At 45.0% G+C, this 23,440-nt stretch overlaps 2 protein-coding genes across 2 annotated transcripts; both read right to left on the bottom strand.

Annotated features, from left to right (window-relative positions):
- Nucleotides 1-4,243: 4,243 nt before the first annotated feature.
- On the bottom strand, nucleotides 4,244-5,251 carry LOC138785881 (olfactory receptor 6F1-like). Its single transcript, XM_069962314.1, has one exon. The coding sequence runs from the start codon at nucleotides 5,249-5,251 to the stop codon at nucleotides 4,244-4,246; it is 1,008 nt and encodes a 335-aa protein (XP_069818415.1).
- A 14,712-nt stretch (nucleotides 5,252-19,963) lies between these two features.
- On the bottom strand, nucleotides 19,964-22,807 carry LOC138785874 (olfactory receptor 5P4-like). The gene is made up of 2 exons (XM_069962301.1): nucleotides 22,126-22,807; nucleotides 19,964-20,505 (listed from the first exon to the last, which is right to left on the bottom strand). Exons 1-2 carry the CDS (start codon nucleotides 22,805-22,807, stop codon nucleotides 19,964-19,966), a joined length of 1,224 nt encoding a protein of 407 aa, XP_069818402.1.
- Between the last annotated feature and the right edge of the window lie 633 nt (nucleotides 22,808-23,440).

Here is a 23,440-nt window from a genome sequence, read left to right as displayed (position 1 = left end):
GTTACTCTGTTATCACCACAGCTGTCTATGTGGATGTGAGATAGAGGGATAATGCATATTATACTGAGCTGGTGGAGGGGTCACTGACTACATGAGGGGCCTGTATAACACTATATGGGACATGGACATATACAGGAGCCAATGATCAGTAACTATAAGTTATGAATTGGAATGACAGACCATTGTATCATTGTAATAATAGGAAACATTGACCTCGAGTTACATCATGACTATTGTGCTTATTAGAATCGGTAAATGAGACAAATTCTATGGAGACGATAATCATTTCTATTAACATCAGAGATAAGTAATTCCATCAGGACGTCCCCGGTACAATGTCTATAGCCAGAATGTAATGATTTCCTGCCATTCCTCCCCAATGAGCCCATTACATGATGTGTAGATGGGAGGAAACCACAGGAGGAATGGAGAGAAGAAGCCGAGAAGGATGTGTGGTTCACCGTGAGATGGCGGCCAGATACACATCACACTGACTATAGATGGATAATATTACAGGATATATCAGTCTGTAGTGATTATAAGCAGACCTGATCAATCCATAGGTATAATGATCAGCAGCAGCAGATATCACATATAATACACCCACAATAATCCAGTCATAATAAAGAGACCAGTGTTCTACCAGTCACATATCCCTCCCTCATCCCTCCTGTACTATTCTCATCACCAAGCTATAGAATTATGATACTCCTAGGGTCATGTTATGGAGAGGGCATACATCCCAGGGCCTCTGCCACCATGGGGTCACCTTGTGACCTGCCATTTCTATGGGTCGGGAATAAACTCACACCTCTAGGACTTTCATCTCTTATCAGAAGTCACCAGTCTGGCCTCAGGTTTTTGAAGCTACTATGAGGATGTAGGTAAAACAATTATCCATGACTGATAACGCTGTATACAGTAGCTATAGAGCTGCCAAATAATACCCGTATACAAGGAACAAATATTATCATACATGTTACCATTATACTGTAATGGACCAAACCCAGTATACTGAGACCAATATTACCTCTACACCATAAATACTACTATTACCACCATACTGCTACTGGCTAAACCAAGTACTGTATACTAATATTACCAAAAATACCAGTATACTGAGACCAATAATAGGACTACACCATAAACACTACCATTACAGCCATACTATTACTGACCAAATCCTGTATAGCCAGGGCCGTATTAGTAGCTTCTGCTGCCCTAGGCACTAAACCTGAAGAGGCCCAATCTTCAAGGACCAGTTATCATCATGAAGAAATGGGTTTCGGCCACATGCATTTCTATACATGTACAGACGTTGTCTGAATCGCTATTTTCGTGTTTTTTAACTGCTTAAAACATAAACAACTTTCACAGCAGGATTGGTAGGTAATAGCGCCAGGCATCACATTTAACACTGCTATACCAGACCTGACACCCCCCCCCCCCTTCCCCTCGTAAAGACACCAGATTTACTGGCAAGTCTGAAGAGACTAAAAAATAAAACGGGAAAAAAAATGTGTTTCCTCCCCCCTGTTCCAGTGTGCTGCCCCCCTGCAGGGTGCTGCCCTAGGCATCAAACTAGTGGTAAATATGGCCCTGTGTATAGGAAGACCAAACGTGCCCATATAAAAGTAGATACCATCTCTACACAAACTCTACAGAGCAAATAAGTTAATACAGAAAACTTACATTCAGTGTCTCACAGGAGCCATGAAACATTAAGTGAATCACAAAGCCCCTATCTATGTCCCCATGAACTATGAAGCTCCCATATAGTAATAGTCTTCTCCGTGCAGCCTCCTATGGTAGAAGGCCCCTCTGTCAAGTCCCCATATAGTACTAGACTCCTCTGTGCAGCCGCCCATATAGTATCAGGCCTCTCTGTGCAGCCTACGAATAGCATTATGTCTTGCATTGCAGCTCCCATATAGTACTAGGCCCTTCTGAGCAGCTCCCATATTGTACCAGGTCCATATGTGTTGCTCCTAGTAATAGTACTAGGCCTTTCTGTGCAGCACTTTTATAGTAGTAAGCCCATCTGTGCCCTTTATGATGAAATTCCCAGCCACACTTCCACCCCTCCTGGTTCTGTCAGTGAGCTGTCAGTACGGGAGGGGGCTTGGCTTCCGCTTCAAGTGGTGTAGGTAGGTCCAGGCCTGCCAGGTATTGTTGGTGGCACAGTTTATGGCTATTTGAGAGCAGAGTAATAATTTCTTCTTGCACAAGGACAGGTCCCCACTTATGGGCTTCCAGTTTCGGTCCCTGTTTAGGAAGTTCCTTACTTCACTGGGCCTCCACTCGGGAGAGTTTGGGACTCATTCCTTCAGAATAGGGACGACCACAGAGGCTGCCAGAGCACGATTGCTCAAATCGAAGGTGATGAGAATAGGCAGGTGGCGGTCATGCAGTCAAGGTCTGGAGTGCAGGTACGCCACAGGTAGCTGGAGGGTGAGAATAGGGGGTTGCTGGGTTTAGACGGGATTCACTTGTCTGATAACAGAAATACTATTTTCCTGTCCAGTCTCCATGATGGGAACAAGCCCTATACCTGCTGGGTGGTGGTCGGAGTCTTGTGAAGGGCTGCTAAGGCTCCTTCTTGACGGTAAAATTCATGTTAAGAGCTTTAAGGTAGCAAAGTGGACTTGGGCAGTATAAGTCAATGGTGGCATTCGGCTTTCTACTTTCTGCTACTAAGCAACCTCTGTGCAGCTCTAGTACAACTGTGCAACAGCCTCCATATATTACTAGACATTACTGTGCAGCTCCTATTTACTATTAGGCCCCTCTGTGCAGCTCTAATAAAGTAATTGGCTCTGTGCAGCTCACACTACTTTTAGGCGCCTCTTTGCAGCTGCCATATAGTACTAGGTCCCTCTATGCAGCCCCATTTCATACTAGGCCATGTTTCCAGCCCCTATATAGTAATAGGCTCCTCTGTGCTGCTTAAATATGTGTCTAGGCCCCTATGTGCAGCACCAATATAGCAATAAGCCCCATCTGTGCCTGGTCTTCAATGCTGCACAAATATATCTTGCATACAGTATAGTTTAATCTAAACCTCTAAATGAAAAGGCGGTACTTACATTTGGAGTCTTAAAGAGGAGTATTTATTTTTATTATTATCTAAGTCGGCATCCAAAGGCTGTCAAACACCCAGATATGCAGCTCTGCCACAGATGTTTCAGAGAACCTTCTTCTCTATGCACTCTCTGTCTAGCCCCCATATAGCATTAATCCACACTGTGCAGCTCACATATAATAGGCATCTCTGTGTAGCTCCCAAATATTATTAGACCCTCTGTGCAGCTCCCATATAGAACTAGACCCCTCTGTACAGCTTCTATATAGTGTTAGGCAACTCTATGCATCTCCCATATAGAAATCCCCCCTTCCCCCTGTGAAGTCCCCATATAGTGCCAGGCCCCACTGTGCAGCCCCCATATAGTATTAGGCCCCCTCTCTGTTGGTTTTGCAGATAATTTCCATTGTTTCCATTTCAGGTTATTGGAACTTAAATGCAATACCACTAACAACCTGTGATCAGATGGGTTGCTGTTTTTACAAGGAAATGGCTGTACTTTATTTATTCCCGGATAACCCTTTTAACCAAAAATTGCTCTTTAATACAGACAGATAATAAAGTCTTGGCCACTAGGTATCCCACTTTTTGCAATCTGCTCTACATCGTCTGTTGTCATGGGAAATTTGCCTCTAGTAACAGATGGAACAGGACAAATTACAGGAATTAGGGGGCAGGGTTAACCATGTGCTTTGCACAGGAGAAAGATTACCTTAGTCTGGGCTGTGTAACTGCAAGCTGAGGCAGCCAAGATGTTCCACACTGTTCCTCAAAAGTAATTTGAGAATTCTTTGACCACCCATAATTTAGGGCATCTGTTCCTGGTATAAGTAGCTGTGTAGCTATTTCTCCCCCACCCTGTAGCTCATCAAAACTAGCAGCTCAATGCTTGCTGTGACCCTGCTGCTGTTTATTTCCTTTCTAGCCCACATAGAACCATAAAAGCCCAGTGCATCAGTAACCTTTTTCCCTCCATATACCATCTAGTACTGTACGGTGTAAAACGTGAGTTCAGCATAGTACCAGCCTGTCAAGTGCAGCTCTGTATGTATATATAGCAGAGAAATGTATATGCTGTCATGTGATTGGTCAGAGGATTAAGGAAAATTAATACATGTGTAGTCCTGGCAATCTTTGAAAACAACAGATACACTTTAGAATTCACCAGACCAAATACTTATAAAATGTTTCCTTTAGAGAATTCCTAATGTCTTTATTCCTCAGACTGTATATAATGGGGTTGACCAATGGAGTAAACACAGTATATAGTAGAGAGAGGATCTTACTCATAGTCAGTGTTTGGCCTTTTGTTGGGGCCACATAAACACTAAACATAGTTCCATAGAAAATGGAGACCACAATGAGGTGGGAGCTACAGGTGGAGAAGGCTTTCTGTCTACCAGTACTGGATAGGATCCTTAAGATGGCTGAAACTATATAAGTATAAGACACAACGATGATTGTGGTTGGGATGAAGATAAGTGGAATACTCAGTATATAAATTTCTAAATGAATAATGAAAGTGTCCGAACAGGCGAGTTTTAGTAAAGGAACAATGTCACAGAATATGTAGTCTATTATGTTGGATCCACAAAAACTTAGTTGTGTTATTGAAATCATGTAAACTAAAATAATTGAAAATCCAGACAACCAGCAGATGGCGGTCAACATGGCACAATATCCATTGGTCATGATGGAGGAGTACCGGAGGGGGTTACAGATGGCCACATATCTGTCATAAGCCATCACAGTCAGGAGGAAACATTCAGATACTTCAGAGGTACATAAAAAATAAAACTGAGTCATACAGTCCGTAAAAGTAATGGTGGCCCCATTATACAGTAGAATGTGGAGCAGGTTGGGGACAATATCTGTGGTCACCAAAATGTCAGCAATGGAGAGCTGTGAGATGAAGAAGTACATTGGGGTATGGAGGACCTTGCTGGTGGACACCAGGATGATGATCAGGAGGTTCCCACATATGGTCAAACAATGAACCACAAGGAACAAACAGAATAGTAATTTTCCTAAAGCTCGACTGACTTGAAATCCTAAGAGAAGGAACTCTATGACCTGCGTCTGATTGTTCTCCTGTATATAGAACAAATCATAGTTATGCTGTATTGAACGGAAAGGACAGAGAGTTTTGTTCTCTTCTAGTTTCTTCATAGTTTAACGCTTAGGCGCTCCAGTTTCATGTTCTGGACATAAATATTTACTGCAATTTTAGCATACACTGAATTAGTAAGGATTCACAAGGGTTAATTTATTGCTCTTTACTGCCCCCACTGGTAGAGAAAATTTGTAGGCCTTAATGAAACTTTGGTCACATGACCTTCCCTCATACCAGCTTCTCATTGAAGCTACAAGAATATTCTAAGGAAGGGCTGGGGGGCTAGAACCAGTCACAACTAGTCATTTTGGCCCTGCCTAGAGAAGAGAGTGACCATCTAGTCAAACAACTTAAAGTGTACAGAGAACTGTGCTGCAGCACGTCCTCTCGGCTCCATAGACCTACAATATGAGTCTGACTCTTTTTTCTACCTCAGTGCGGAGAGTGGACGCGCTGCAGCACGGTCCTCTCGCCACTTGCTCTTTTGATGGGTATGGTACAGATCAAAACCTCTGACATGTCTCTATGATGTCTCTATAACATGTCAAAAGTTTTTTGTAAGGACAGAAACCCTTTAACCTTTCTAATTTCCACCTAAGGAATTAAACAATGGTACATTGATGGTGACTGGTGATTCCAATACAATACCAATAGTACTAACAAAGGCTACAACTTGTCCCACAAGCTCCTGCACACCAAACCCAAAAAACAGGACTGCTCAAAATAGCCGGGAGCTGTAATGTCCACTGTTTTATCTTATCCGTTATCTTTGTTAGATCCATACAGTTTGAATGGAGTTACGAAGCGCAAACATGTCCATCACATTACATGTATAGCGGCACTGAGGACCTCTCTTCTTCTGATTGGTGGGTTCCAGTAGTCAGATCCCCATCTATCACTTATCTTGTAGATGGGTCGTATGTTGTAGCCCTGGGATAAGCTCTTTATACATTTTTATTGCACAAAGGTAGTAAAGGTGGCACAGTTGTAGAAAACGATAAAAAACAATATAAATTCTAAGCCCTGCAGTGTGCCTAACACCAATATATGGTCACATGGTAACACAGGGTACTGCTGGAGGCTACTCAGGAGAGACGGTGTAACTGTGTGTTCCTTCTGAAAATTAGAACTTTTAATCCCAAAAAAATGTATTGGCAAAGAAATGTAAATTATTCTTTTCCTGGCGCATTTCTAAAACCCTTTCTCAAACAACTCTCAGCTCTAAATGCTAATTTAGCGACTAAATAAATTCTGGTTTGTAGTTTCCATAAGGGGCTAACTTCTACTGGCACCACGGAGAGCTCTGCAAATGCACAGGGTGCCCAAAGACGTTACCACACAGTAACTGACATAAAAACTCCCCACCAACACCCCCCACCCCCAAAGGGGGGAAGAAAAGACAACATTTTTATTTTCAATTTTATCTCACGAATATATATTTTTGTCAAATTTGCTAAAATAAATAAATAAATAAAAAAAACTATGGTAAAATAAAGGTGTTATTAGAAAGGACAGTTGTTCCTGCCTGAGTGTGAGAAGAATTCTGGGTAGATTTTATCATCGGGTGACTCTTAATGCTTTCCTATTAAACTTACGTCCGATATCTTTTTGCTGTCAGAATTCATTTTTTTTTTCCCTTTCAGTTTCTTCTACCTGATTCTTATTGTGAAGGGAAATCTTAGAGGGAAAATGAGCAGCATCCTAATCACTGGGAGAAGCCGGGAGACATAATAATATATCAATAAGAACTACAGCCAATATTTATATAGAAAATACAAGACTAGTTGCCAGGAAAAAAAGTCTCGGGGGATTTTTTTTTTAACCTTTTTTTTATTTTGCAAGTTAAAAAAATAGAAAAAAAAATCTATAATTAACAATGTGATCTGAGAATGAATATGTTTGCTATGGAGAACATTAAGAAACAATAATGAGTAAAATAGTTTATGAGAGTTAGGTCACGTTCACACGTAATGTTTGGGTCACAATTTTTGACCAAAACCAGACCTCCTCCTGATTTTGGGTAATACTGACCCAAACACTATTGCGGAATTTATCAATGTTTTGTGTTTTTCAATAATAATAATAATAATAATAATAATAATAATAATAATAATAATAATCATAATCATATTATTATTATTATTATTATTATTATTATTATTATTATTATTATTATTATTATTCATAACGTTGCAAGTAGTGTTGAGCGAACCAGGTTTGGCAACTTACCAAACCCGAACACTCTGCATTTAACTTTCTGCTTCTGGAGAAGGTGAAGGCAGCCCGAGGACTCCCTGGAACACATTGATACAGCTAATATCTATTCCCGGATTTTCCAGGACTTTCTATGGCATCATCCAACTCTTTCACATGGGGAGAGTTAAATGATGAGTTTGAAGAAGTTGCAGAATCTGATCACATTCATGAAGTTTGCTCAACACTAGTGCAAACATATTCCTCAGATGCACGTTAAAATGCCGTTGAGGTGAGCCCTCTAAAAATGTATCTGGAAGCCCTTGAGGTGAGCCCTCCAAAAATGTAGTTTGACGATGTTGAGATGAGCCCAAAAAACATTTTAGACCCATGTGGTGAGCCCAACAAACATTCTTAGGCCCGTGAACCCTACAAACAGTTATTTTTAGGCCCTTCAGGTGAGCCCTTGAAAACATGATCTTGAGGCTCTTGAGGTGAGCCCTCTTAACTTTAAGCATTTGAGGTGAGCCCTCCAAAAATTAGCTTGAGGCACTTGAGGTGAGACTTTTAAAAGCGGAATTAGAGGTGTGGGGATTAGTTCAAATGGCAATAGAAAAGTCTCTCTCTATATGCAGTTTAGCCAAATATTTCATAAGGCAATGAAAATCCAGACTGGAATTTGCGGAAACAGTCATTCCACCCAGCACTAAGACTGCGCCAGGGAACAACCGGCCCGGATAAGTTGTGCAAACAGTTATATTATATTTTTTAAGCATCCCTTCGCACTAGCATTACACATTATATCTGTACAGTGGTTTTTAACTGCACACAGCACCATGGATATATTTTTTTGCCCTGGGACACAAGGAGTGTATAGCCGTATATCCTCTCTGACGTATTAGAAGAATGCCCTACATAAGGCAACAAGCATTTAATTTTATTATGTGTTGCACAGCATGCAGAAAAGTAGCACCATGCTTAAATTTCTTGCCTTGGCACACAAGGAGTATACAGCCGTATACCCTATACAGACAGATACACTGCAGCCTATTCCTCACAGTGCACTGTAGCTGCCTGCCTCTCTGAACACACCTACTGTATGTGCTGCTAGCCAGTTTAGATAAATATATTCTTTCAAGATTTTAGCCCTAAAAAGGGGTTTTGGGGTCCCTCCTGCATAATATCACCTCCGAGTCTCATCTGAAATTGAATCTCAAATCCACTCTTCTATAACTGTAAAGGTCACGTGGTTTAGCCAGCCAATGAATGCAGATGCTTTTCTTTCACTGAATGTGTGCTGTTAGTGCCTGACACCCCCCCTCCCCCCCCCCCGCCAGGGTGGGAGGGGAGTTAAATTTTTACAGCAATTTGATTGAATACTTGATTAAAGGAGTACTCCAGGCACCCTTTGTAAAATCTAAACTCCTCACACACTGGGGGATGGTTACTGGCTTCCTCTCTGTCACATTTCTTCCCACTCTGGCTGCTCTAGCTGCCCCCTGCACTGTTCCCTGTTGCTGCTGATTACATCACAACTTCCTGTTTGGACCAGTGTCTGTGTGCTGCATATTCCTATAGTCCCCACAATGCCTTGTTTCCCTGGCCTGCCTCTATATACCTCCCACCTCCTCCTCCCATCCACAAACATGCCCACAACCCCGCCCTCTATCCCTAGCTCCTCTATTCCCTGCCTCCCTCCATCTATTCCCCTCCCACTGCACAGCTTAGTCCCCTACACAAGCAGTAATGGTGAATACTGACAACCCAGCCCCCTTATTTGGGTGTCCAGTGAATAAAAACTGCAGCCACCATTGTCTACTTTTAATATGGCATGATGCTGAGGGTTGTGGTTGTGCAACCTGGAGTTGCACAGCTTGAAAAATTACTACCAGTATCTTGTCCAAGAGACAATGATGGTGGTAGTAGTTCTGGAAGCTCTGCAACTCCAGCTTACACACATACAACCCCCACCATCATGCCATGCTGATACTTGATGATGGTGATTGTGCTTATGAAGCAGAGGAGACCTCGGACACCATAGTATGTATTGTAAAACTGGGCGGGCAGTGGAGGAGCGGGGCGGGCAGAGGAGGAGTGGTGTGGGCAGAGGAGGGGCGGAGGATGTGTTGAGGGGTGGGTTTCCCTGTGACAGAGAGGAAATACATCACGTCTCATTATGGCACCTGTGGAACAGCATTGAGCCGTGATGTGTTTCCTTCCTGAACTACAAAACTTCCTGTGGGACTTTGATTCTTTGAAAAACAGCTGTCCTAATGAGTGTAAATGGCAATGTTATATAACTTTCCTTTGTAATTGCAGTGTTAAATTATGTAATTTTCCCGGAGTACCCCTTTAAAAACTAATATTTCGAATAGTGTACTAATTGATCGAATACCTACTTGATCAAGTAGTACTCGCTCATCTCTAGCAGCCTCCTATATATGGGCAGTTGCAGTTCCTGATCTGGCCTATAGGGTGTGTGCTCATGCACCCCCTTCTAGATTTAAAGGGTCAGTTTGATCCTTATTATTCTTCCTCCTCTTTTTCTTGTTTCTATTATTTTCATCTGTTTCGTCTTGTCTGAGCATTGTTGGTTTCTTGTTTTCCTGGCCGAAGGTGTGTGCCTGTTTCTGCTACCAAATGTATCCTGTCCCTGCCTGTTCCTGAGATTACTCTTGCCTCCCTGACCCCTTCTGTATCATTTGCCTGTCCTATTGGTCCGACATGGACTGTCTGACCATCATCTGAGGCCACCTTCCTTCATCCTGCACCTTATTGACTACACTGCTGCCTTATCCTTGATACCATGCTCATTCTCCTGTCAATGACCCAACTCGCTGACTAAGCTCTTTTTGCCTGTTCTCTGGTGCTCGGCATTGAAGCTTTCTGCTGCTATAGGTCACACAACTAAGGGATAGGAAGCTAGCAGACTGTGTGGGCAGACATCCTCTTATCCTGGAGATGCCCATAGAGTTTCACCAGATAAGATGAGCAGAGGAATAGGGCTAATTGCTGACAAACCAGTAGAGGGATTACATTATGGCGTGGAAGGATATAGTGTTGCCTAGGCTATGTTGGGTATAGAATATATATTCCCTGGGGCCAGGGGCGTAGCTAAAATGTCATGGGCCCTGGTGCGAAACCAGGGGCGGATTAACGTTACCATAGGCCCCGGGCTGTTCACCAAGCCTGGGCCCCCCACCCCACCCCACTGTAACTATGGCAGCACTAGCCTGGCGTTCATAGTACAGGACAGATAATGTCATGACTTCCTGATTTGTGCAAAATTGCCATTAAAAAACAGTGATTTTTTGCAAATCATGGCAGAAGTGTAGCCAGGAGACAGTACACCATTGAAAGTATAAGTCTTTTTGGGTGGTCATGGGCCCCCCAGGAGCTCAGGGCCACGGGCTGCCGCCCAAAACGCCCCTATTATAATCCACTACTGTGTGAAACTTCGATTTGGGGCCCCCCTTGACCAGTGATGCCATACTACTCCAAGCCTACATATCCCCCTCCCCCTAACAACCTCACTCCACGCTGCCATTGCATAATACTACTGTACTGTTACTGCATAAAATCTACTAAATAAAGGCCAATATTCTCCCTCAGCAGTGACAACCATATTCTGCAGACTTTTTTAGTGATACATTCAGTAACTCACAGGGGGCGTCGCCTCTTCTTGTGACCTTTTTGCAAGTCGGAGTTCTTCACTCTTCCTTTTCCTCTCCATCTTGCCCGGACATCATGAACATCTTCAGACATGACTCGTCTCCACAGGATCTGGCAGAAAAACATTTTAGGCTCCTCGCCCCAACATTGTCCTCATCTCTACACAAACTCCCCATGTGTATTGCGTCACACAGTATTAGTGCCCCTCTGTGCCCCTATATAAGCAATTATGCTCAATATGTCCCTCCAAATAATAGACAAGTCCCCTCTGTGCTTCCAAATAGTATTAGGCCCCCTCTGTACACCCATATACTAAAGGCCCCCTCTCTGCCCCCAAAGAGTAGTTAGGTCCCCTAACCTCAAAAAAGGAAAACAATAAAAATTTTAACATATAAATTTTAACAATAAAAAACATCCTCACCTGGCTCTGCAGTCCTCAGACATTCCTTCTTCCTCCCTAGTGAGCAGAAGGTGTGCCATCGGTAGGTGGAGCGGGAAGAGCCCAGGAGAGGATGGCACTGGCACACAGACAAACAGCACACAAGCCCACCACACACCCGGAACACAGCAAAAAAGCCCACCACACACACACAACACAGCATACAAGCCCAGGCCCACCACACACAGCACACAAGCCCAGGCCCACCACACACAGCACAAAAACCGAGACCCACCACACACAGCACACAAGCCCAGGCCCACCACACACACACACACACACACACACACACACAACACAGCATACAAGCCCAGGCACACCACACACAGCACACAAGCCCAGGCCCTTTACACACACAACACAGCACACAAGCCCAGGCCCACCACACACAGCACAAAAACCGAGACCCACCACACACAGCACACAAGCCCAGGCTCACCACACACACACACACACACACACACACACACACACACACACACACACACACAGCACAGGGCCACCACACACACACACAGCACAGGCCCAACACACACAGCATAGGCTTAGCACACACAGCACACAAGCACAGGCTTACTACACACACAGGACTACACACACAGAACTCAGGCATCGGCACCACAGAGACAGAGGGGCACGACGTGCGGGCGAAGAACAGGCGGGACACAGGCTAGGCCCCCACTTTGCTCTGATGCCCGCAGTGACTGGCCAGTATGTATGGGTAGAGAATGGGTGGGGTGCAGGCAAAGAATGGGCAGGACGCAGGCTCCAGCGCAGCAATGACCGTCCGGGACGGGCAGTACGTGGGCGGGGCCAGGACGGGTGGGACGTGGGCGAGGCCAGGACGGGCAGGATGTGGGCAGGGCCCCGACATAGCTCCAGAGGTGACTGGGGAGATCGCACAGGACGCTGTTTAGCAACTGCTTGCATTCATGGGTCTGTGTGACCCATGAATGCAAGCAGTTTCAGGTGGGGGCACAGCAAGGTGGCATGGGGGGCTGGCGGGCCGGGTAGCGTCTGCGACCGTTGCGACCCCTGTAGCTACGCCACTGCCTGGGGCATACTGTGGCCTGAAACAGGGGTGAGAAAACCAGTGAAGTGACCTTTAAAGATACAGTATGGCATAGGCTGTTTTACATCCCCAGGTATAGAGTTTGCCTACTGAGGATATACTATATTCTGGGGGGGGGGGGGGGGGGGTATAGTTTGGCCTATAATTTTTTTACACCTCCGTGGTATACTCTGGCCTAGGCTTTTTCTTTTACACCCCAGGGTATACTTTGGCCTGGGACAAGCTATACCTGGGTTTAATCTGGGAGGGGGTTCATTTGGCCTGCTACACCGGTACTTGTTTCACACCTTCTGAATGTTTAATGTTGTCATGTGGCTGAGGAATACATTGTTAGGCTCCGGACGTAGCGCGTTCCGTGAATAAGCGGCCGGAGACTTACGTAGTTTGCGTACAATGGGAAGTATAGGAAGTACAGTTGCACAGTTCACACTACGTACGAACTTACGCCAGGATCGTACGCGCCGCCGTAAAAAATGAGCCAGACCGTTGTTTGAGGACGAAAATGCCGTAACTTACGTCCGTAGCGTAACATGCGGTCCCGTACGTAGTGGTGATTTCTTCATTTTTGCAGCTTTTTGTTCTGATCCAAAAGGTTCTGTGGGGTGTCCGGGGCTAAGCGAAGCTTTCCAAGTAAAAGACCGCTGTCAGATCGCTACGTAGGGCGCTGGGGAAGCGTAAGTAGACTTCGGGCGTAAGTTCGCGCTTCGTACGTAGCCGGCCGCAAGTAGCGTAAATTCCCGGCCGGAGTTTACCGCGTATATGTCCGACCGCGAAAATATGCGGCCGGACATATACGCAGTGTGAACATAGCCTTATACATATTGTGCCAGTTGGCCAGTAAAAGGCAAGTGATACCTATTGTGCCAGTTGGCCAGTAAAAGGCACATGATACCTTATTATGCCAGTTGCCCAGTAATAGGCACCTCATGCATAGTGTGCCAGTAGCCCAGTAATAGGCACCTCATGCATATTGTGCCAGTAGCCCAGTAAGGGCACCTCATAGTTATTGTTCCAGTAGGCCAGTAATAGGTACCTCATGCATATTGTGCCAGTAGCCCAGTAAGGGCACCTCATAGTTATTGTTCCAGTAGGCCAGTAATAGGTACCTCATGCATATTGTGCCAGAAGCCCAGTAAGGGCACCTTCTAGTAATTGTTCCAGTAGCTCTGTAAAAGGCACCTCATGCATTTTATGCCAGTAGGCCAGTAATAGGCACCCCATGCATATTGTGCCAGTTGCCCAGTAAAAGCCACGTGATACCTATTGGGCCAGTTGCCCAGTAAAAGGCATGTGATACCTTAATGTGCCAGTAGGCCAGTAATAGGCACCTCATGCATATTGTGCCAGTTGCCCAGTAAAAGGCACCTCATGCATATTGTGCCAGTAGGCCAGTAATAGGCACCTCATGCATATTGTGCCAGTTGCCCAGTAAAAGGCACATGATACTTTATTGTGCCAGTAGGCCAGTAATAGGCATCTCAGGCATATTGTGCCAGTAGCCCAGTAAGGGCACATCATAGTTATTTTTCCAGTAGCCCAGTAAAAGGCACCTGATACATATTGTTCCAATAGCCAAGTAATAGGCACCTCATGCATATTGTTCCAATAGCCAAGTAATAGGCACCTCATGCATATTGTGCCAGTTGGCCAGTAAAAGGCAAGTGATACCTATTGTGCCAGTTGGCCAGTAAAAGGCAAGTGATACCTATTGTGCCAGTTGCCCAGTAAAAGGCACATGATATCTTATTGTGCCAGTTGCCCAGTAAAAGGCACGTGATACCTTATTATGCCAGTTGCCCAGTAATAGGCACCTCACTCATATTGTGCCAGTAGCCCAGTAATAGGCACCTCATGCATATTGTGCCAGTAGGCCAGTAATAGGCACCTCATGCATATTGTGCCAGTTGCCCAGTAAAAGGCACATGATACTTTATTGTGCCAGTAGGCCAGTAATAGGCATCTCAGGCATATTGTGCCAGTAGCCCAGTAAGGGCACATCATAGTTATTTTTCCAGTAGCCCAGTAAAAGGCACCTGATACATATTGTTCCAATAGCCAAGTAATAGGCACCTCATGCATATTGTTCCAATAGCCAAGTAATAGGCACCTCATGCATATTGTGCCAGTTGGCCAGTAAAAGGCAAGTGATACCTATTGTGCCAGTTGGCCAGTAAAAGGCAAGTGATACCTATTGTGCCAGTTGCCCAGTAAAAGGCACATGATACCTTATTGTGCCAGTTGCCCAGTAAAAGGCAGGTGATACCTTATTATGCCAGTTGCCCAGTAATAGGCACCTCACTCATATTGTGCCAGTAGCCCAGTAATAGGCACCTCATGCATATTGTTCCAGTAGCCCAGTAAAAGGCATGTGTTACATACTGTTCCAGAAGCCTAGTAAAGGCACGTGATACATACTGTTCCAGAAGCCCAGTAAAGACACGGGTGAGCAAGCTGGACACATGGCTGGAGCTGTCTCTTTATGCTTTGGAGATGCTGTTCTGCCCTGCTGCTAGCGTGCTGTCAGAGAGGGTCTTCAGCGCAGCCGGGGGTGTTCGAACTGATAACCGCAGCCGGCTGTTCATGGAGAGTGCTGACTGCCTGACGCTTATAAAGATGAACAACAACTGGATAGACCCAGAGTTCCAAACTTGTCTACCACAGCAAAGCAGCCAACAGTGAAGTGCCTTGTACACTTTCCTATCACATTACCTCCTACTCCTTCTCAAACTCCTACTTCCTCCTTAACCCCTGACTGCACCTGTAGGGCCTACTAGTTCCAATTTTTCCGGAGGCTCGCTTTAAGATCCCCCAATTGATTTTCAAAAGGAAAAACCTTTTGGGCTTACTATGGGCAATGTTTTCGGGGGCTCAACTTAAACATACAGATAGGTGAAGCGCTGCGGAATCTGTGTACGCTATACAAATAAAAACATTATTATTAATATTATTAACTCCCCCCCCACCCCCCCTTCTAATTTTTCCAGGCTCAACTAATGGGCCTCCTTATAAATTTTTATAGCGGTCACCTCATGGGCCTCAAGTTAATTTTTCAAGGGTCACCTCATGGGCCTTGTGAGAAGATACAATTTGTCATAGTAGATGACAGGTACGTGTCACCGAGGTGCCTGGCCTTGGTGAAGTGAACCGATAGCTTTTGACAGTAACTCTAGGTTATTGACACTTTTATTAAATGCATTAGCTGTTTCCACAACTGATTCGGGTCCAGCTTTACTGGAGCAGTCAAAGAGACGGGTGGGATGACTCCACAACTTTTGCCACTGGTTGGTTCCCAGGCCAGGTTGGGTTGGTCACTAAGTCGTCGACTGACTCCTCCTCAACTATATCACTGTCATCCTCCTCCTGCCCAATGGACAGACCCATTGCCTCCCCGGATGGCTTTTTTGTCTTGTCGTTATTTTCAACTATGCAGATTCCATCTCATGCAGTACAATCCCATACTTTGGCCAGAAACTGCCCCTACCTGGTTCTCCTGACTTCTCTGGGACATGTCAACTCCAGGAGTCTAAACACTTCCTTCAATTTCTTGCCTCTCAGTAGATTCCTAAAAAGATCCTCTATATCCAGTGTCTCGGGGTCTTGAGGATCTGCTAGGGTTACCAGGAGCTCTCTTGCTGGAATTGGAATTGGGTCTCAGACACCCAATCACCACTTCCACAAGTCTTTGACAGGGACCACCTTCTGTGCTACCTTGGCTGCTGACACTGGCAGTACCCTGGGAAGGGCCAGATTTTTTGGCACGCTTGGACTTATATATATATATATATATATATATATATGTTTTATTTTTCCTAATGTAATGCAAACTGTCTTAATAGCCCCCCGTGACTTGCTATAATGCACAACCAGCACCCAGTCACTTGTTATGCCTACCAAGTGACTTGGTATACTATATACCCATGGATTTGCTATAATGCTATTAGGAATATGACTTTGCGCTCCTCGGTCCGTGCCGGGCGGTCGAGGAAGCGCTGAGTTTCTCTGTGTTTTTCTTTTTACTCTGTCTGAATTGTGTTGTATTTGCCAGCCACACCCGCTTTTCCTGGCAGACTCCTGGCAGTGCAGGGGTTACTGCTCTGCTTGATTTTCTCAGCTGAACTTGCTGCTGGGATCAGGGCTGGTCCAATCATCTGCTGGACTTAGTCTCTGATCCCAGATAAAAAGCAGCAAGTTTCTCCCTTCCCTGCTGACTATTAGAGTTCACTCGCCTGCTCAGCTCCCTGTTTAATTACTCTGATATCTGTATTCTGGACCTTCTGCATCTGACCTCGACTATTCTCCTGTTTGCCGTTTTTGTACTTCGCCGCTCGACTGTTGCTGACCTGGTTTGTCTGACACCTCTTATTGTGTTTTGTTTGTCTGTCCGTGCTCTGTGTGTCGCACCTATTCAGTGTAGGGACCGACTCCGTGGTTGTCCGGGCCGTTTAGGGCCGTCCGTGGCAATTAGGCAGGGTCAGTGGGTGGGGTCAGCTCAGGGCTCACTGTCCGTGTCTTGTCAGACTGCCTTTGCCATACTGACCATAACAAATGCTCAATCAGCACCCAGTCACTTGTTATGTACATCCAGTAACATTGTATACTGATATGCAAAAAGATCCACAGAGCCTCAGTTACGAGTCTAAAAACACAGGACTAGCCAGATATCCCTCCAGGGAACCACCATATTAAGTGGTCCATTTAGTCAATATCCAACCCAACTATGAGTCTGATCATGTGACCAGGGTGATACCTAAACCAGGTATCAATCCACAGACAGGTGTTCCGGGGTGTTGCCCCTCATCAGAGTGGAGTAGGATTCTGTCTAGGCGGAAGCAATGTCTGGTAGACCAATAAGGCAAATAGATCACTGATCTCCAGGAGACCGGCCAAAGAAGACACTGTTGGCTGCTGGTTAAAGTGCTTAATACAGTGAAATACTACGTACATCGTCCCCTGGGAAACATCAATATGCAAAAAAGGTTTGCGTAGCCTTAGTTGCGAGTCTCAAAACACACGGGCCTTCTTGCATACTGATGTTTGCACCTAATATTTTACTGTATTGACCACTTTAACCCTGAGAACAGTGATCTATTTGCCATATTGGTCTCCAAGGCATTGCTCCCATCTAGCCAGAATCCTGCTCCACACTGATGAGGGGCATGAGGGACAACACCCCGAAACAGCTGTCTTTGAATGGATACCTGGCTTTGGTATTTCCCTGGTCATATTATTAGACTTATATTAGTTGGATATTGACTGAAGGGACTGCTTAATATGGAAGTTTGGGTGGCCTCCTTACAGGGGCCTATTTGTTGAATCAGTGCTGCACACCTCTACCTCTTTACTAGAGCCGGTGCTCAGTGGCAAATGGGTTCGTCAACCTCCAATACTGTACAGTAGAAACCACGGCACTCGTTTTTCATGTAAGGATAGGTGAAAGTTTTATTTAACAGTGAGATACAAGGTTTAAACTCCGACCATAGACAGAAAGTACATGAAATGAGACCAATGTAATATGCAACGTTTCGGTCCAACCAGGACCTTCCTCAGGCCATAGGGTCTCTACAAAAAACAGACATGGAATAAGTACGTGTGGTATATGGTATAAGTAAGAGTAAAACCATAGTAACATAAGTGCAAAAATTAAAGAATAACTGAAAATAAATGGACAAATATGCATGCAAAGCTATAGAACTATGTACATATTTACAGATGCAGAAAGGGAAAGCTGCAAACAAAATAAGCTCTAGGGGACAGCTAGGTATAGAGTTAGTACACAATGGTCTTATGGTGCCATCTAGTGGCTAAATCGAGGACATGCAGTCTGTAGGGCAGCAATAGAGTAGAGTGTAGGGAGGGGGGGGGGGGGGGAGATAGATCAAGGGAGGCAACAGGGAGGGAGAAGAAGGTAGTGATACATGAGAAATGATAGACTTAGAGAAGATGGAATGGCAGAGAGAGAGGGAGGAAGAGCAATCCAGGGCGAGAACAACGTAAAAAAGAGTGGCAGGGGTGCCAGTAGAGAAAAGTTACATGATTGCTAGTATGAGCAAAAAGGAATGCAGTATTAGACTGAAGGGATCATGCTCACCTCGTGTGCTTCATATGAAGAAGAGGGTCGGTGGAGTGTGTTATGGGTGCCGCCGGCTATGTTTAAATAGGGAGCGGGCGGGGTCACATGGCCGCGGTGGGGCGGGTCACGTGAGGTGTGGCATCATGTCCGGGGGAGGGCGGAGTCACGTGATCCCGGGGAAGCCGGTCACGTGACGGTCAATGCGGCGTCATGTCCAGAGGAGGGGAGGGCGAAGTCACGAGATCGCGGGGAAACCGGTCACGTGACGGCCAATGCAGCGCCATGCCCGGAGGAGGAGAGAGGCAGGTCTAATGGGTACTAGCCGCGGCGTACGGCCGCTTGTGTGGGTACTTTGACGTCAGCGCGTAGGCGCATGCGCCCTGCATAATATGTGTATGGAGTATAGGAAAACCAAAAGGGCAAGGCGAGAATAGTACTGGTGTAGGGGAGCATGTAACAGATGGACAAGAAGGTGATGGAGTATAGTAGAAAAGAATGTAAATGATAAAGGGGATGAAAGAGAATATAAATGATAAAGGGGATGATGGAAATGGAAGAATATGGAGGAATAAGAGTGGAAATGAAATCGAAGGGGGAAGAAAAGAGGGGGAGGGGGAAGGGAAAGGGGGAGAAGGAGGAGGGGATAAAGGAAAGGTGAGGGAAGACATGCATGACGCAGGTTGCCATAGTTACCATGATGTCTAACAGAAAATGCTCCTTGGGGTGACTTAGCCCTAAGGGGAAGAAAAATTGTAATTAAGAATCATTGATCATACAATACTTGGTATACATGGAGTAAATTAACCATAAAGAGAAAAAATGAAATATAGTTGAGGATCATTGCAATGTCGTACACTACATGATATAGGAATCAGGTAACAGTTGCGTCTCATGTATATAGAGTCTGTAACGATATCTTGGTGGGTAGTTATATGTTGTATACTCTATCGTACGCTCTGTTGAGACCCTGTGGTTCAATGGTTTGGAGTGTGTGAATCCAGTAGGCTTCCCTTTTTTTGAGGAGTTCCACCCTGTTGCCTCCTCTCCTAGGTTGTTTGATGTGTTCCAGTACCTGGAAGCGGAGTTGTGCAGTGGTGTGGCCCATGCTGTGAAAATGGGCTGGGATAGGAAGTAGAAGGTTTTTACACCTGAACGTGGATTTGTGCTTAGAGATCCGGTCTCGGATACGCTGAGTAGTTTCACCAACGTATCCGAGACCGCATGGGTATTTGATAAGATAGATCACGAAGTTGGAATCACATGTATGGTACTCTGTGATGGGGAAGCGTTTGCCTGATAGTGGATGCGTGAAAAGGTCGCCTTTAGTGATGGAACCTGAGACAGGGAAAAGTGCCCTTCTTGGGGGGACCTAAAAAGCGTTGGCTTGTTCTGGCAAAGCTCCCTATGTCTGCACGAACAAGGTGATCTCTCAGTTTTTTTTCCCGCTTGTAGCATGTCATGGGTGGTGACTGAAACTCGGCTACTTCTGGTAGGGTACGTCTAAGGATAGGCCAGTGTTTGTGTATGATGTTCACTATTCTACTACTGCTGGGATGGTATTTGTGTACAAAAGGTATTCTCGGTGGAGAGACCGTGTTGGCTCTCATGGTGTTAGGTTGAGGTTTCAGAATCCTCTCGGGGTAACCTCGTTGTCTAAATTTGTGGGACATTTCGTTGAGGCGTTCCTGACATACTGTGGGATTGCTCACTATGCGATTGACCCGACTGAATTGTGAGATGGGAAGAGATTTCTTGACACTTGGTGGATGGTTACTCGAATAAGGGAGTAGGTTGTTCCTATCTGTTGGTTTATGGTATAGATCAATGCTAAGGTTGCCCAGATGGTCCTTTTGTATTGTGGTGTCTAAGAAATGCATGGTTAGTGGGTCGCAGTGAATGGTGAATTGTAGTTCAGGTAATATAGAGTTAATGTACAAGTGGAACGCGAGGAGTGAATCTGTGTTGCCCCGCCATATGCAAAAAATGTCAGCAATGTAACGGTACCTAACGTGGGCATGTTATAGGAATAAAGAAGAATTGTAGATATGATCGTTCTCAAATTGGTCCATAAAAATGTTTGCATATGGGGGGGCTAGGTCCTTCCCTGGAGGGATATCTGGCTAGTCCTCTTTGCATATTGAGGTTTCCCAGGGGACAATGCACCTAGGATTTCACTGTATTGAGCACTTTAACCAGCAGCTGACAGTGTTTTCTTTGGCTGGTCTCGCTGAGATCAGTGATCTGTTTGCCACTTTTTATACTGGACACTGGTTGCACAGTTCCCACAGAAAACCACTTACAATCTATCCGCAATCACTTTTTCACTACACATACTGCCCGCCCTCTCCTACCTTCATCTTCAGTGCCATTCCGGTGTAGTTAGTTGTGTGCTCCGTGGTCCAGTAAGACCATTAGGAGCACTGCCTACCTCGTTGCGGCAATCCAGCTGGCCCCTGGCCAGCCATTCCATTAATTATCCTTAAAAGGGGAAGGGACGGCGCTATAGGGGCGGGAAGTGCTCCTAACAGGTGCCCCAATGCTCTTAATGGTCTCACCGTATTAAGGAGCACATGGCTAACTGCACCGGAACAGCGCTGAGGAGAAAGGTAAGAGACATACTATAAGAGACATCCCTTCCTCCTTGGTGTCTCCTGTGCAATAGGGACATATCAGCAGGATAGTTCCCGTTTAAATCAGGTATGGTATATGGCTCTAGATTTCTTATCTATAATCTGTGACATGGAGGGGAGTTGTATAAAACAACAGTGACTTTGTAAGTTTCTGATGTTAGCAAAATATTCATTATATAAGGTCTGCTTTTCTGGTGGCATGTTTTTAAGATAAGGGATTAAACCTCTCTATATCATAGTCAATTTATACATTATATGTCATGAAATGTGTGTAGCTGCACCCACCCTTACCTTTATATAATTAAGGGCTCAAATTAATCATGAAACCCTTTTGGCACAATATCAGGACATGCTATCCAGTGTAGACTGGGATATCTGGGGCCCACCTGAGAAAATGATCCTGGTAGCCCACAAATGAAGAACCAGTGAGAAACAACATGTCAGTCAGGGTTTGTGCAGGTTCTAAAGCTGGGGCCCATCGGGGGATCCTCCTGTGGGCTAGTCCAACACTGATGCTATCAGAGCACTGACATAAATTCCTGGGAGTCATGGAGACAAACACAGCATATACAAATCTAGTTGTTGTGAAAAGTTGGTACTCTCACCCAAGGACTTCTTGTTCTTCATCTAACAACATCGGAGGGCTTTAAGACCCATTCTGATCTCCCGATTCCTTAGGGTGTAAATGATCGGATTAAAGAATGGGGTCACCACAGTGTTAACAAGCGATAATGTCTTATTTAGGCTGAAGGAATCTCCTCTTGATGGAGATAAGTACAGTATGATGAGTGTCCCATAATATGTACAAACAACAGCCAGGTGTGAACTACAGGTAGAGAAGGCCTTTTCCTTACCAGCCTTGGAGGACATATGGAAAATGGAGTGAAATATAAGAATATAAGTAATGATGATAAAAAGCATCTGGAGAAGACCAACAAACAGAGCCGCGATAGACACTTCTATGTCTACCAAAGTTCTATCAGAGCAAGAAAGTTCTAGAAGAGGAGCAGCATCACAAAAGAAATGATCAATGACATTTGGGCCACAAAATTCTAGTTGTAGGAAGAGAGTGTGGGTGATGAGAGGTTGTAGAATCCCCACCAGCCAGGAGTATGTAATAAGACCATTGAGAAGATTAGCGTTCATTATAGACGTGTACCTCAATGGTCTACAGATGGCCAAATATCGGTCATAAGACATCACAGTGAGGAGACAACATTCCACTACGGAGAAGGCACCTAAGAAATACAGCTGAGTAATGCAGACGAGAGTTGGCACGTGTGTTTGACCCAATATGATTACCTGTAATGCATTAGGAGCAACCGCAGTGCTGATCAATATATCGGAGAGCGAGAGGTGACTAAGAAACACGTACATAGGAGACTTCATCTTCTTACTGGAGCTTGACGATATTAATAAGATGATTGACAGATTTGTGGCCACAGTCGCTGTATACAGGAAAGCAATGAAAGTAAAGAAAGGAACGCGGAACAGACCGAGGTTCTGAAATCCCAGTAATATAAACTCCACGACCATCGTCTGGTTTCTCCTTAGAAATTCCTGTGAATAAAATAAGAATACAAATAATATGTGACACATATGGCTGTATAAATTGTATAAAGGACCGTGACCATACATGACGCATTATATCCCGGCTGTTTAGTCAGTTCAGTCGTCAGTATTTATAAGCTGAACCGTGACCTTGTGCCAATGATATAGAACAACTATTCTCTATTCTGTGACATCAGTAAGAAGTCCCAGTAACCATAATCATGATGACTTGTTTAAAGCGACTCTGTACCCACAATCTTACCCCCCCCCCCCCCAAACCACTTGTCCCTTCAGATAGCTGCTTTTAATCCAAGATCTGTCCTGGGGTCCGTTCGGCAGGGAATGCAGTTATTGTTATAAAAATAACTTTTAATCCTGCAGCGCTGTGTCTAACGGCCGGGGCTTACATTTGTATATGCATTAGGCTGGCACACCCTCTCTGTCCTTCCTCCCCACCCTCCTCATCATTTACTGCTGTTTGAGCTTTGCACAGGTGTATTACGATCCAGCCCATGTTCATTATACACACAGGTGGGGAATAGGAAGCAATCTGCCTGGACATTCCTAATGATGAGGAGGGTGGGGAGGAAGGACAGAGAGGTGGTGCCAGCCTAATGC

This window comes from Dendropsophus ebraccatus, chromosome 1 (assembly GCF_027789765.1).
Source record: "Dendropsophus ebraccatus isolate aDenEbr1 chromosome 1, aDenEbr1.pat, whole genome shotgun sequence".
NCBI classification, from domain to species: domain Eukaryota; kingdom Metazoa; phylum Chordata; class Amphibia; order Anura; family Hylidae; genus Dendropsophus; species Dendropsophus ebraccatus.
The sequence above is the reverse complement of the archived record's forward strand: the minus strand, read 5'-3'. Positions and strand labels throughout refer to the sequence as shown.